The 13,838-nt window shown below is 44.4% G+C and overlaps 1 protein-coding gene across 2 annotated transcripts in view; it reads right to left on the bottom strand.

Annotated features, from left to right (window-relative positions):
• Positions 1 to 7,566, bottom strand: part of smg9 (SMG9 nonsense mediated mRNA decay factor) — a 65,176-nt gene extending 57,610 nt beyond the window's left edge. Inside the window, exons 1-4 of one of the 2 annotated variants that reach the window (XM_080749153.1) lie at positions 7,450 to 7,566; positions 5,570 to 5,740; positions 1,823 to 1,897; positions 1,317 to 1,551 (exon numbers count right to left, since the gene is read on the bottom strand). In XM_080749153.1, the coding sequence (XP_080605279.1) occupies positions 1,317 to 1,551; positions 1,823 to 1,897; positions 5,570 to 5,719 (460 nt within the window). In that variant the 5' untranslated portion in view covers positions 5,720 to 5,740; positions 7,450 to 7,566. Of the gene's footprint in view, positions 1 to 1,316; positions 1,552 to 1,822; positions 1,898 to 5,569; positions 5,823 to 7,449 lie in introns of those variants that run through there. The other variant, XM_080749154.1, reaches the window with a different exon arrangement.
• Between the last annotated feature and the right edge of the window lie 6,272 nt (positions 7,567 to 13,838).

Raw genomic sequence — 13,838 nt, 5'->3', positions numbered from 1 at the left:
CAGTGCCATACTAGTGAAAACAGCCGATCTACAAGCTCTTGCTATTAAGTGTTGAAAATGTTCCGCCCCAACTCTGTCAGAGTTCCCCTTAAATTTGTTAACAATACAGGCTCTCCTGATGAGCGCAACATTTGTTTCGTCAATAGCCCTGTGCAGGCTCTAATGGCTTTCACATCCACTAAGGAATACTTCCTTAAGTTGCATGATTCAGATCTGGTAAACAAGCCTGTCACTAATGAATTTATGGGGGGGACTGTGTCTCTGGCAGTGCTGAGGAAGGTGGTGGGTCAGTGTGCAGCTGGAGTCTTGCACTCCTGCCAGCGTCACGCTTGCCGGACAGGTCAAAGGAGAGAGGCCAGACTAAGATTGATCCACCCCCCCCCCCCCCCCCCCCCTTCCTTGCATTCTGATTTTCATTGCGGGTCTGGCAGAACCAGGTGACCTGGTCTAGTTTTCAATAGTTAAAGCATAAGATAATGATACACACTAATGTGTACCCGTTCTAAATGAATGGGTCTTAAAGGGCCTACACCATGCTTTTAAAACTATCTTTTTTGTATAAATATATGCTCAAAATTTAGTCTTAGACAGGTTTTAACCCTCAAAAAACACTCTGACCATTCTTTTTGTTTGTTCTAGCTCTACTATAATGAGGCTCTCCAGCTGCAATACCAAAACGGCCTCTGTTTGCTCAGGGGCGCATCTAGTGGGGTTTTTCCAGAAAAAAAAGAAAAAGTTTTTTGAAAAAAAGTTTTTTGAAAAAAAAAAGTTTTTGGAAAAAAAAAGTTTTTGGAAAAAAAAGTTTTTTAAAAAAAAATTGAAAAAAAAAAGGTTTTTTGAAAAAAAAAGTTTTTGAAAAAAATTTTTTTTTGAAAAACAATTTTTTGAAAAAAATTTTTTTTGAAAAAAAATGTTTTTGAAAAAAAAAATTTTTTGAATTTTTGAAAAAAAAGATTTTTGATTTTTTTTTTTTTTTTTTTTTTTTTTTAATTCTTTTTGACTGCATTGCATTTTTTTGAAAAAAAAAAAGTTTTGAAAAAAATAAATTTGAAAAAAAAAAAAATTTTGAAAAAATTTTTTTTTTGACTCTGAAAAAAAAAAACGGGAAACGAGAGTGACGTCACTCTCGTCAACTCTCAGAACAGCACTGTTCTGAGAACCCGTGGAAAGCTTTTCATCTCTGTCTGCCCAAAACCAGAGAAAGACACAACGGTCAGAAATAGGACTTTGTGAGGATAGAAGGTGCCAGTGGGACCCCAAAAAAAGGTTTTAAAATAGAAAAAGTGAAAATTCATGGTGTAGGTCCTTTAACTCACGGTCCACAGCGCTGCTGGAGGCGGCTCCTCCCATGCCTCGGTTCTGGATCTGGTAGACGGGCTGCGTGGGCCGCTGGCCCTCCCTCTCCAGCTTGGACGTCCCGGAGCCGGAGGTGAGCGGGGACGCCTCAGGAGGGGTCCCCGGCTTCCCCCCGTCCTCCCGCGCTTTGATCAGCATGATGGGCTTCTCCAGGGCCGGGGGGGCGCTGACCGACACACTCTGGGACGTCTTGGACTGTCCAATAGAACACAGGAGCACCACAACAACTAACTGGAATGATTCTGACTCCTTCTGATGTGCAAATGTAATAAACTAAATATTTATAGAGAGAGACTGGCAGATGTCAGAAACGATTTCATAACAATTTTAAAAACATTCATTTGATTAAAGTTTTTCACAAATAGAATGTTTTAAAATAGGCGATCTACAAGGTCATAGGAGCTTTAGCTATTTTTTTGGAGAACGTTTGAAAATGTTCACATGTAAACGTGTGTGTGGTACATACCCTTTCTCCGGGGGGCTTTGCCAGGATTATGGGGGTCTTCTGAAGAAGAGGTCCAGGGGGGTCCTCGCTCCCGTCCTGAAAACACCGGTACGACTCAGAGTAGTGAGTTACAAAGTTACAGTAAGATCACATGTGTCAATTTACAGTAACTCCATGTACTATGTACAGCAAAAGTCTATGTTACTGTTGCTGGACCTAAGTAGACTATATTGACTTCATGGATGGATATATCTGATACTATATGCTGCTAGAATCATATACTGTAGCCACCATAGCTAGTTCTTCTTCTAACTACTATTCAGGGGATATCTTCAGAAATAGTGTCAAATCCTGGAATAAATTCCTTACCAAAAGATTTCTTCACCAATGTGTTTGTAAAGATGTCTAGTAACACATCTCACAAAGACTGAAATTCCGTTTCCCTAGGAGAATCCGTCTCAGCTGCTGAAAGTTGGGGTCCCATACTCCCATTAACTCAACTATACAGGTTAAAACACACCAAATTAAATATGCTTTAAGTAGCATGTGAGGGGCCAAACTAGGGGTTTTTCAAGATTCTGAATCACACACACATTCAAGCATTTGTTTTGCATGAAAAACATTCCTTGGGCAAAAATATGGTTTAGTGATGAGTCATCCCATTTCACAGTTTTGTGAGAGCCACCTTAACCCCAAGGAATGTTTTTCGTGCAAAGCAAAATGCTTGCAATGGATTCAGAATCATTAAAAACCACTAGTTTGACCCCACACATGCTACTTAAAGCATATTTATTTTGGTGTGTTTTGTCCTGTATAGTTAATTTAATAGGACCCCAACTTTCATCAGCTGTAACGGATTCTCCTAGGGAAACTGAATTTGTGAGTCTTTGTGAGATGTGTTACTACTAGACACCTTTACAAACACATTGGTGAAGAAATGTTTTGGTAAGGAATTTATTCCAGGACTTCATAAGATATCCCCTGACTATACCTGTTTGTATGTGGTAACAGTATAGGTGGGCACCAAGGAAAGGCTCATTCATACTCCAGAGAAGGTGAAGAGCAGTTCACCTCGGTGTCGTTTTCTAAAGTGAGAAAACTACAACATTGCGTCATTAGCCGTGGTGAGGAACGCTTCACCGCAACCAACGACACATCTCCCCTGCTTTTACTATCCCACATCACACCATCACCCCAAAAGGTGAGGAGCTAATCACTTCACGTTGGGGTATGAATGAGCCCGAAAAACATTCGACAACTAAGGCCTAAATGTTTCTACAGTTGCTACAAAAACTGTACATCCAGTCACCATTTGAAAGATAGTTACATCTAAAATTAAGTGTGATAATGATGTTCACATCATGTATACCTTACAGTACTGCATTCATATCAGGAATATTACAATATCAGATCCGTATCGACAGGCATTGACACTAAGGCTTGCCCACCTGCCCCCTGCAGGTAAATAAAACTTTCGGGCAGGTGGAGTTTGCTTTCAGGTTGCGCGACCGGGCAAGTGCTCATTTCAGAGGGGACGCAACCGCCTATAAACACAACTCAAGATATGTCTAAACGCCTGAACGTGGTCAGAGGACTAGCTCTGTCTTCTGTTCTGTGTAATATAAAATAAGAGCACTGTTTACCGATAATGTGCTGTTTTTACTGTTGCTACACTTAAACATTTGAAATAACAAGTGTGAAACCATAGACATATTCAATCATAGCTATGTAGGTATTTGGTATTTGGATTTGGAATCATTGAAGTACAGTATGATTTTTTTATTTTTTTATTGCACAGCCCCAGAAAATGGACGATTTACTTTTCGGGCAAGCGAGCATGAACTTTGGGCAAGTAGAACATGACCTGTACTTGCCCAACGGGCAAGTGCCTCTGAGACCTTAGTGTCAACCCCTGATCGAGATGCATATCGAATCGCCACAGTGGTGGAGATCAGCACCCCTACTATGTTGAAGTTCAAATGGAACCAAATGGACCCTTAGTGAATGGAAGTCTAACTCCAACTGTACAACTGTCTACAACTAAGCCAGAGATGGCACACAGAGTCCATCCCTTCCACACCACAACTACAGTGGTTAAGAACGCATTTATGTTCATAGCATAGTCATAACATTAATACACACACACACAAACACACACACACACGGAAAACTACCTGCACGAGTGCACGTCATTTCTTGACATAAAGTAGCTCATCATCATAACATGTGTGTCTATGGTGGATTTTTAAGAAACAAACACTTTGCAGATAGAAAAAGGATAATTCAAGTTTTCCATAGAGCTTTCCATTGGATGCATTGGCTGCCAATGGTTGGTATTGCAATTTGCAACTCTAGTTTGAACATACCGGTATATTATATACAGTACATCCATCTCGAAAGATTAGAATATTGTGTCAACATACATGTTCTTGAAACTTTCATATATTTCTTGAAAATGTCATATATTCTCGATAGTAGGCCTACATTGGACATTCAGTGAAGTGAAGTAGTTTTTTGTAACATTTTTGAATTTTGATGGCATGAATATCAAAAGTCAAAATTTCTAAATATTAGAATATTACAGGAGACCACTCAAAACAAGGATTTATAATAGAGAAATGTCAACCTTCTGAAGTCCAGGGGGAGGTTTCATCAGTCGGTTATGATTTGGGATGCTAGGGCATCTGCAATTTCTTTTTTTTAAAAACCAATATTCTATTTTTGTGAGATGGATCTGTATATGAAGAAATATAGATGGAGTTGCAATTTGCGGCTACGCACACACACGCACGTCACGCGCACGCGCACACGCACACGCACACACACACACACACCCTGACCTTTTTTGTATGTACCTACTGTATATTTTTATCTTTTTTAATTTTATCCCCCTTTTTTTCCTGACTATATCTACTGCATAGTACATATCTATTCGTCTGTCATTCAATGTTATATGAGATACTTCAATGGTTTCCTATGGAAATAAGCGTAGTCTTTTCATGGATCTCCTTTCAGTAGACCTTGTACCAGTGAACTGTACCGTCATGAAACTGTACCTTTTCCTTAGCTCTGGTCCATCGCGTCACCTCCCGCATCGCTCCCGGTGACGCTCTGACAGACCCGTCGGGAAACGGCTGGACTCGAGATTGTCGGCCCCTCCGAGCGCTCAATACCAGTCAAAATAAACAAAACCGTTTCACTACTCACCAAACCAAAGGTCGTTTTGCGCTGTTGAAAGTCTATTCTCCGCGGTGGTGAACCCCTCAGCACCCCACCTACTCTGTAAAATACATTATTTTTGTCATGAAATAAAGTGCATCCAACTCGACCACCGCTTATTTCCGGGTTGTGAACCATTGTATCTGTGGTGGCCGCTAGGTGGCTCGAGGTGGGTGCGTTTTTTTTCTTGACAAAAATAATGTATTTTACAGAGTAGGTGGGGTGCTGAGAGGTTTACCACCGCGGAGAATAGACTTTCAACAGCGCAAAACGACCTTTGGTTTGGTGAGTAGTGAAACGGGTTTGTTTATTTTGACTGGTATTGAGCGCTCGGAGGGGCCGACAATCTCGAGTCCAGCCGTTTCCCGACGGGTCTGTCAGAGCGTCACCGGGAGCGATGCGGGAGGTGACGCGATGGACCAGAGCTACCTTTTCCTATGCAAACTTCTAATAAAGTCTTCAATCAAACACGCACACGCGCGCACACACACACACACACACACACACACACACACACACACACACACACACCCCCCCCCCCCCCCCTACCCTGCGTTCTCGGGGTCCATAGTCTCGGTCCCTGCTGGGTCCAGACAGGTTCTGGGCCCCTGGGGGCCCCATCTCTCGGTCCCCACGGCGTCGCCTCCTCCTGCGGCCCTGGCCGTACATCCCTGGCTGGCTGTGGCCCGACTCCGACATGATGCTCCAGGCAGCGCTACTCTGGACCCAGAGAGGACAGTAACTGCTGCTCAGTACCAGGCGGTACTACTCACTAACCAGACTGTAACTTCTCAGTACCAGGTAGGGCATTCACCAAATATTAGAATATTCAAATATCAAATCACTATTCGACATTGTTCACCAAAGTCGAATATTCGCTTTTTTTTTTAATTATTATTGTTTTATATATATATATATATATATATATATATATCTTCATGGTTTATAAAGCTTGGCTAGATAGGAAGTCATAAGAATGAGTTGTCAATGCCCCTGGTGGATGAATTTGTTAATGCTCTATACCAGGGGTTCTCAAAAAAATTTAGGCCTGTGACCCCCAAAATAAACCTATTTGAACTGGGGACCCCCACCCTGACAGGCACTTGGAATTTTAGGTATTACATTTAATGTGACTCGGTTCCACAGATACATTTTGCGAGGCGTTGTGAGGATGTAGATCTGCTATTTTCACAATGTTCGCCTCTTGCTTACTTAATATTTGACAGTTTGGTCAGTCCTGTCAAATATTCAACTATTCGAATACTTTGAGGTCGAATAATTCGAATACTAAAAATCACTATTCGTGAATGCCCTAGCACCAGGCGGTACTATTCACCTGTGGTGGAAAAAGTACTCACATATTTTACTTAAGTTTAAGTATCAATTCTGCATTGTAGAAATACTCTGTTACAAGTAAAAGTACGGAATTCAAAATGTACTTGAATAAAAGTATGAAAGCATTGGCATCAAAGTATTAAAAGTAAAAGCACAAAATGTTTGAAAATAGCAGATCTACAACGAGCTCGATGCGACGCGTTGTTGTGAGCTTGTAGATCTGCTGTTTTCAAACAGCCAAGGCATAAAATAGGGTTAAAGTGGTTTATGTATGTTTTATAATATTATAATTTATATCTGCAAAGTAACTAGTAACTAACATTTTCAAATTAATGCAGTGGATTTAAGGTACAACTCACCAGGCTACTGAGTAACTACTCAGTACCAGGCAGTACTACTCTCTAACCAGATTGTAACTGCTCAGAATCAGGCAGTACTACTCACTAACCAGACTGTAACTACTAGTCAGTACCAGGCAGTACTACTCTCTAACCAGACTGTAACTACTAAATATCAGGCAGTACTACTCCCTAACCAGACTGTAACTACTACTCAGTATCAGGCAGTACTACTCTCTAACCAGACTATAACTACTCAGTATCAGGCAGTACTACTCACTAACCAGACTGTAACTACTAGTCAGTACCAGGCAGTACTACTCTCTAACCAGACAGTAACTGCTCAGTACCAGGCAGTACTACTCTCTAACCAATACCAGGCAGTACTACTCACTAACCAGACTATAACTACTCAGTACCAGGCAGTACTACTCACTAACCAGACTGTAACTACTCAGTACCAGGCAGTACTACTACTCTCTAACAAGACAGTAACTACTACTAGTACCAGGCGGTACTACTCTCTAACCAGACAGTAGGCTAACTACTCAGTCAGTATCAGGCAGTACTACTCTCTCACCAACCAAAACAAACTAAATGGCACTAGCCAGCCAGCTATTATATTAGCCAGTTAGCTAGCTAGCAGCTGTAGCTCACTTTAACCACACACGCTTCAACTGTAATGCATGGATATTGATCTAAACAGAGACGTTATGGAACTATTCTAGCAGCTACAGGTTAAAGCAGTTAAACTACATTGGTTCCGATGGTTCAGGTTGTTTTGCGGGGTTTAAAGATGTGCTTCCATTCCATTCTATTCCATTCCATCCACGACCAAACCAGACCAGGCTAACATGCGCTTTGTTTATGAGCTCATGTTCTGTGTCACCGGGCGTCCCGTGTGGGCGGGGCGGGATGTTAATGTTGTTTTGTTCAAGTGGGTCGGGACCCATTCGTGGGTCACCTTTTTCCCCATTATTTGGACTGGTGGTCACCGAACCCTGGGTTGAGAAACGGTAGATTTAGGAGATTTTTTTTTCTGACTACATATCTACTGCATAGTAGGCTACTGTGTTCTATCCGTCTGTCATTCAATGTTATATGAGACACTTCAATGGTTTCCTATGGAAATAAGCTTAGTCTTTTCTAGGATCTCCTTTTAGTAGTCAAGTAGACCTTGTACCAGTGAACTGTACCGTCATGAAACTGTACCTTTTCCTATGCAAACTTCTTCTAATAAAGTCTTCAATCAATCAATCAATCAATCAATCAATACATGACTAAACGGCTCCACCCGCCTGGCGGTCACCATGACGACAAACCAAACACACCCCCCGGCCCGTCTCTCAAATGGCCTCGTCGTGAAACCTCGTGTAAACCTGTTGGTTCCGCTCTAAATCTACATTGTATTTATATATCTCAGTTTGTACAGTTTGTGTACAGTTCATAAACGTTCTGAAAAGCAATTGGAACAATATTATAAAAATGATAACAATAATACCGCTTCATTTGTCAAACTTTCCCCCTCCCCCCTCAAAACCTCTACAAATTTGTATTACACTATTATAATGTATTAACCCTTTGTTGTTGTTGTTATTATTATGATTGTGTTGTTGTTTTATTAATATATTTGTGTGAACATGTTATCAATATTACATTAATAAATCAAATATATTTTGTTTGTGTGTGTGTGTGTGTGTGTGTGTGTGTGTGTGTGTGTGTGTGTGTGTGTGTGTGTGTGAGAGAGGGGGGGGGGGGGGGGGGGGGGACGTGATACACGACGTACGTACGTAACCCCGCCTCTTCCGGTTCCAACCCGGATGTGGACGGACGTTATTTTCTTTTGGCGGCGCCATAAACATCAACATTAGCCTTAAATCCACCGTTATGTCCTTTGAAACCCACCTTTAAAACCGCGCTAACGTCGCAGCTATGACGGTAACAGGCGTTGTGACGTCACGTTCGTGGTTATTGTGACGTTGCTGAGGTGAAGTTAAGGCTCGTCGTAACGTCATCATTCTGCAGCAGAGCGCCTCGCGCCCCAGCAGCAGCAAAGACACTTTCACTTTGATGGTGGGTTGCATTTGAACCTCTCATTTCATTGTGTTTATATTATGTTTATGTCATTATGTGTATTACACTCACTCTGCTGCTGATAGCTATTAACACAGTGGTTCTCTAAGGTGGGTCCAGACTCCAGGGACCCCCAGGGGGTCCTTGAGGAGGGGGTCCCCCAGCACAATGAGTTAATTTAGCATCAAAACAGGTTTGAACATTTTAACCTTAAAATAGCAGATCTGTTCATAAATAATAATAACATTATTATTATAATAATTACTATATGGAGGGGGGGGGGGGGGGGGGGGGTCACACACAAAATATTGTGTGGCCAAAATAAATACATATTAGTTTGTGGGTCCTTGACATGAAAAGGTTTGAGAACCTGTTAGCATAGCATAGCAATGCTAATAACAGGCTACTATGCTATGATAGCATAGTAGCCTACTTTGATCACTGGCGGCGGTGTTATATTATCATCACAGTAGCAGTTGTATGTTGTAGCATTAGCTATTGCTATATTAGCACCGTGGCCATCTTGGATCACATGACCACATGGGATGGCAAGCAGCCAATCGGAAGCTCAAAACAGCATATTGGGTAAGGCAAGACCCGCCCGCGGAAGCTTCTGATTGGCTGTTTGCTACCCTATGTGGTCATGTGATCCAAGATGGCCGCGGTGTGAATATGGCAATTTTTTAAGCGGTGAAAACCGCTTCCAATGAGTGGCTTTGTGTGTCCCACGCCAATATATGGTCATTTCAGTCCAGAATGAACAGTTTTTTTCAAAAACAAAATGTGTGTTTAATGTCCATATATGGTCATCTCAGTCCAGAATGAACAGGCTTTTTCAAAAACACAATGTATGTCACCTCATGTCCATATATGGTCACTCCAGTCCAGAATGAACAGGTTTTTTATGTCCCGTACGACGTACGTCCAGAATAGTCCAGAATGAATAGGCTTTTTCAAAAGGCAAATGTGTGTCCCATGTCCATATATGGCCATTTCAGTTCAGAATTAACAGGTTTTATCTGTCCTGTCCTGTCCCGTCCGTCCGTCCGTCCGTCCGTCCGTCCGTACGTACGTACGTACGTACGTACGTACGTATGTGTGTAGTGTCCGTCCCGGTCTGATGATTGGATACTTTGAGGATTGGTCAAGCTTCACATGACAATTCGGCCCTCCAGATAAAATCATTAATTCATTCAGAATATAAAGAATGTACAGATCACAGAGTTCATAACTCTAGAACACATAGAACCGAGGTTTGATTTTTTTTCCTGCAGACCTCTCAGCACTGTGACCATGATGTTTGGTTAAAGGGTGGTGGCTGTAGATTTATGGAAATATGGGCCATTCTGTCTGTGATGTCAGTTATCTCCATACATGGAGTTCCGTTGAGTTATCTCCATACATGGAGTTCCGTTGAGTTATCTCCATACATGGCGTTCCGTGCGCGCACGGACACATATAGGTACACCCAGCATGACGTCAGTTGAGTTATCTCCATACATGGAGTTCCGTTGAGTTATCTCCATAAATGGAGTTCCGTGCGCGCACGGACACATATAGGTACACCCAGCATGACGTCAGTTGAGTTAACTCCATACATGGAGTTCCGTGCGCACACGGACACATATAGGTACACCCAGCATGACGTCAGTTGAGTTATCTCCATACATGGAGTTCCGTTGAGTTATCTCCATAAATGGAGTTCCGTGCGCACACGGACACATATAGGTACACCCAGCATGACGTCAGTTGAGTTAACTCCATACATGGAGTTCCGTGCTCATAGGGACACACAAAGCCAGACGTAGGAGTGGTTAGCACCGCTCAAACTCTCGGCCTAGGGCATGGGCGACCCCGCCCCCAGCTATTCGTATCGGTGGCGTAACTGGCGTTTGAACGAAGCCCCCGGAAAAGACTGCCGGAAGGAAGTACCCCCAAATAAGGAGTTGGCCCCAAGCTATGGAGGCCAACTCTTGGCCAATAGCTAGCGTTTCATCAGATTATACTTATAGAAGTTTGGCGCAGTAACGTTTTTAAATGCGGTAGTGTTGCTATCCCAGATTTGACCACCAGGCTGCGGCTGCTTCACCGCTCTACCGTGGGCTACTATTCCAAACGTAGGAGACGGTGGATGAAGGAGCGCTTCTTTTCCGTTCACGCGCGTCGGCTACTCGCCAGCATCAGGGTTACTGAGGTTAGGTTTAGGCATAGCTTTACTACCGCATAGCTTTACTGAGGTTAGGGTTTGGGTTAGGTTTAGGCATAGCTTTACTACCGCATAGCTTTACTGAGTTTAGGGTTTGGGTTAGGTTTAGGCATAGTTTTACTGAGGTTAGGGTTAGAGTTAGGCATAGCTTTACTGAGGTTAAGGTTAGGGTTAGGTTTAGGCATAGAGGTTAACATTCACACCCGCGCGGTCCACGTGACCACGGTCGAGCGCTCCAGTCCAGACCTCCGCTCCAGCCAATCACAAGCCACACCTTTTAATTTATGTGACACCGTCTCCTACGGTAGGAATAATAATCGCCTACCGTGGTGGAGGTGGGCGGATCGGGACCCGAGAGGAAGTGGCGGGTTATTGGAGCGACGTGCAACAACTGGAGGCCGGACGTCCGGGAGTGGCGGACATCACCCTGCCAGTCAAAGTGACTACTGGCCAATCACAGCGCGTCTTTTCCGGGACTTATCAATTCAATTCAACAAAGCTTTATTGGCATGTTTCCATCCAGTTCCTGATGTTGCGCTCAGAGCTGTTCTTAGAGGCCCGCCCCCACTTGCCTCTGATTGGCCTACCAACCTCCGGTTTCTGTGACGCACGTGGAAGTGGGAAACGACTGGTCGCAGAGTCCCGCGATACATATGACCAGGAGCCGAAGGAGGCGTCTACCTTTCTATGTCTATGTTTTATGACGCGTAGAGACCATATATAAGTAGTACTTGACTTAGTAATAGTAATAGTATACATAGTATTATTGGAGGTGGAAGTTAGCTGCTGGGGGTGTGGTTCTGGAATGGTCAACGCTTGCTATGTTGTAGGGCGGGCTCAGCCGGGCTGCATAAACGGTTCTGTGCAGCGCTGTGCGAGTTGCCACTCATGGAATCCGCTTGTTGTTGGAAGCGTCACTGTGGTGCAACCGGTCCTTTGGCCGAGATAACCAGGAGGCGTCACATGGCGTAGCGCGGGTAGCGATCGTAAGACGCACAGGCGTCTCCTACCTTCAGTAGAATTCCGTCAGCGCTGGTTGGTTTGCTGGCGACAGGTGAATTATGATTCAAAACAAGAACACAACTGGCCTGTGTTCGGGGGGAGGGAGGGAAGCTGCTCATTGTTACTCCTAAAGCCCGGATCAGAGTCTACGGTGGAGAGCTATCCACCGCAAATTTGAGGTGGAAAGCTTCCCACCTCAAGTCAGAAAATAAGTGCAGGCCATCATAGTCACGGCCCACGGTGAAGTCCTTTACACCGTCTAGACCGGTTCAGGTTGACCAATCAGTGAACAGGGTGTAGAGCCTGTCTGTCTGATAGTAAAAACAGAGAGATGTGTTGGGACTCGCGGTGGAAAGCTCTCCACCGTGAGGAATGATGTAACGTTGTAGTTTCATGACTCAAAAAGACTCGAAAAGACTACACCGCGGTGGATAGCCTTCCACCGTGGACCCGACTATGATCCGGGCTTAAGGGGCTGGGGGGCGGAGCCTGTCAGCAGGGAGTGTTGGGCGGTAGGATGAAGTTTCTACAACCTCCCGGTGGGGGCTCCTCACTGGCAGGTGAGTCAGTAGGATACAACAGTACGTCCTCCCGGTGGGGGCTCCTCACTGGCAGGTGAGTCAATAGGATATAACAGTACGTCCTCCCGGTGGGGGCTCCTCACTGGCAGGTGAGTCAGTAGGATACAACAGTACGTCCTCCCGGTGGGGGCTCCTCACTGGCAGGTGAGTCAGTAGGATACAACAGTACGTCCTCCCGGTGGGGGCTCCTCACTGGCAGGTGAGTCAATAGGATACAACAGCAGTGACAACACACTGTGTGGCCCCCCCTCTCTCATGCAGCTTTTGAACATGTTCATTCAGGCATTATCAATTGAACCATTTAAAAAACATATTATATACATTGCTGGAGATGTTTTGCACCTGCAAAAGAAGTCTGTCCTGTCTGTCTGTCTGTCTGTCTGTCTGTCTGTCTGTCTGTCTGTCTGTCTGTCTGTCAGTCAGTCATGCACCTTGTTGCGACCGTCAGTCGCAGTTACTATCAAAACCTCCACAAACTGTGAGTCCGTCAGTCCGTCAGTCTGTCTGTCACACGTCACATGTCACACTTTTGCCCTGCTCATATCTCCGCAACCGGTGCCCCGATCCATGCCAGATTTTGCACACACACTCCTTGCCTGCCAAACTACAACCTCCAAGGACCCCCGGAGCTCCAGGGACCCCCAGGACCCTGGGGGACCCCCAGATGTAAGAAATGACCAAATGTGCAAAAAATTACCAAATGACCACCCCAACGGGGCTGCTCACGGGGAATTCCCGGGGGACCACCGACTCCTGGTGCTCCAGAACGGATGCAAAAGTGGTGGCGCCCCCAGTGGAGGACCCCCTGCCACTGCAGCGCACATAAAATGCCGTAACTCGGGCTAGGAGCGACCGGGAGAGCCGGGGCCGGTACCTATTCGTCCGCCTCGGCGGCGCGGAGAACCCACCCCTCATTTTTCACATGGCCCTCTTCTAGCGCCACCATATGGCGGATTCTTGCAAAACACATTTTTGGACACTGCTCCTACAATTTTTGCCCTAAAATCACTCAAATCGGTACACAGTATGTCTACACTCATGTCATCAACATGGATCTGTCCCATATAGCGCCACCTTCAGGCCGATTTTTTAAAACACATTTTTGGACACTGCTCCTACAATTTTTGCCCTAAAATCACGCAAATCGCTACACAGTAGTCTACACTCATCTCATCAACATGGATCTGTCCCATATAGCGCCACCTTCAGGCTGATTTTGTCAAACACATTTTTGGACACTGCTCCTACAGATTTTGCCCTAAAATCACACAAATCGGTACACA

Source organism: Nannobrachium achirus, assembly GCF_963921795.1.
Source record: "Nannobrachium achirus genome assembly, chromosome: 2".
NCBI lineage: Eukaryota > Metazoa > Chordata > Actinopteri > Myctophiformes > Myctophidae > Nannobrachium > Nannobrachium achirus.
Note: the sequence above shows the minus strand (reverse complement) of the source record. Positions and strands in the feature narration are given on the sequence as shown.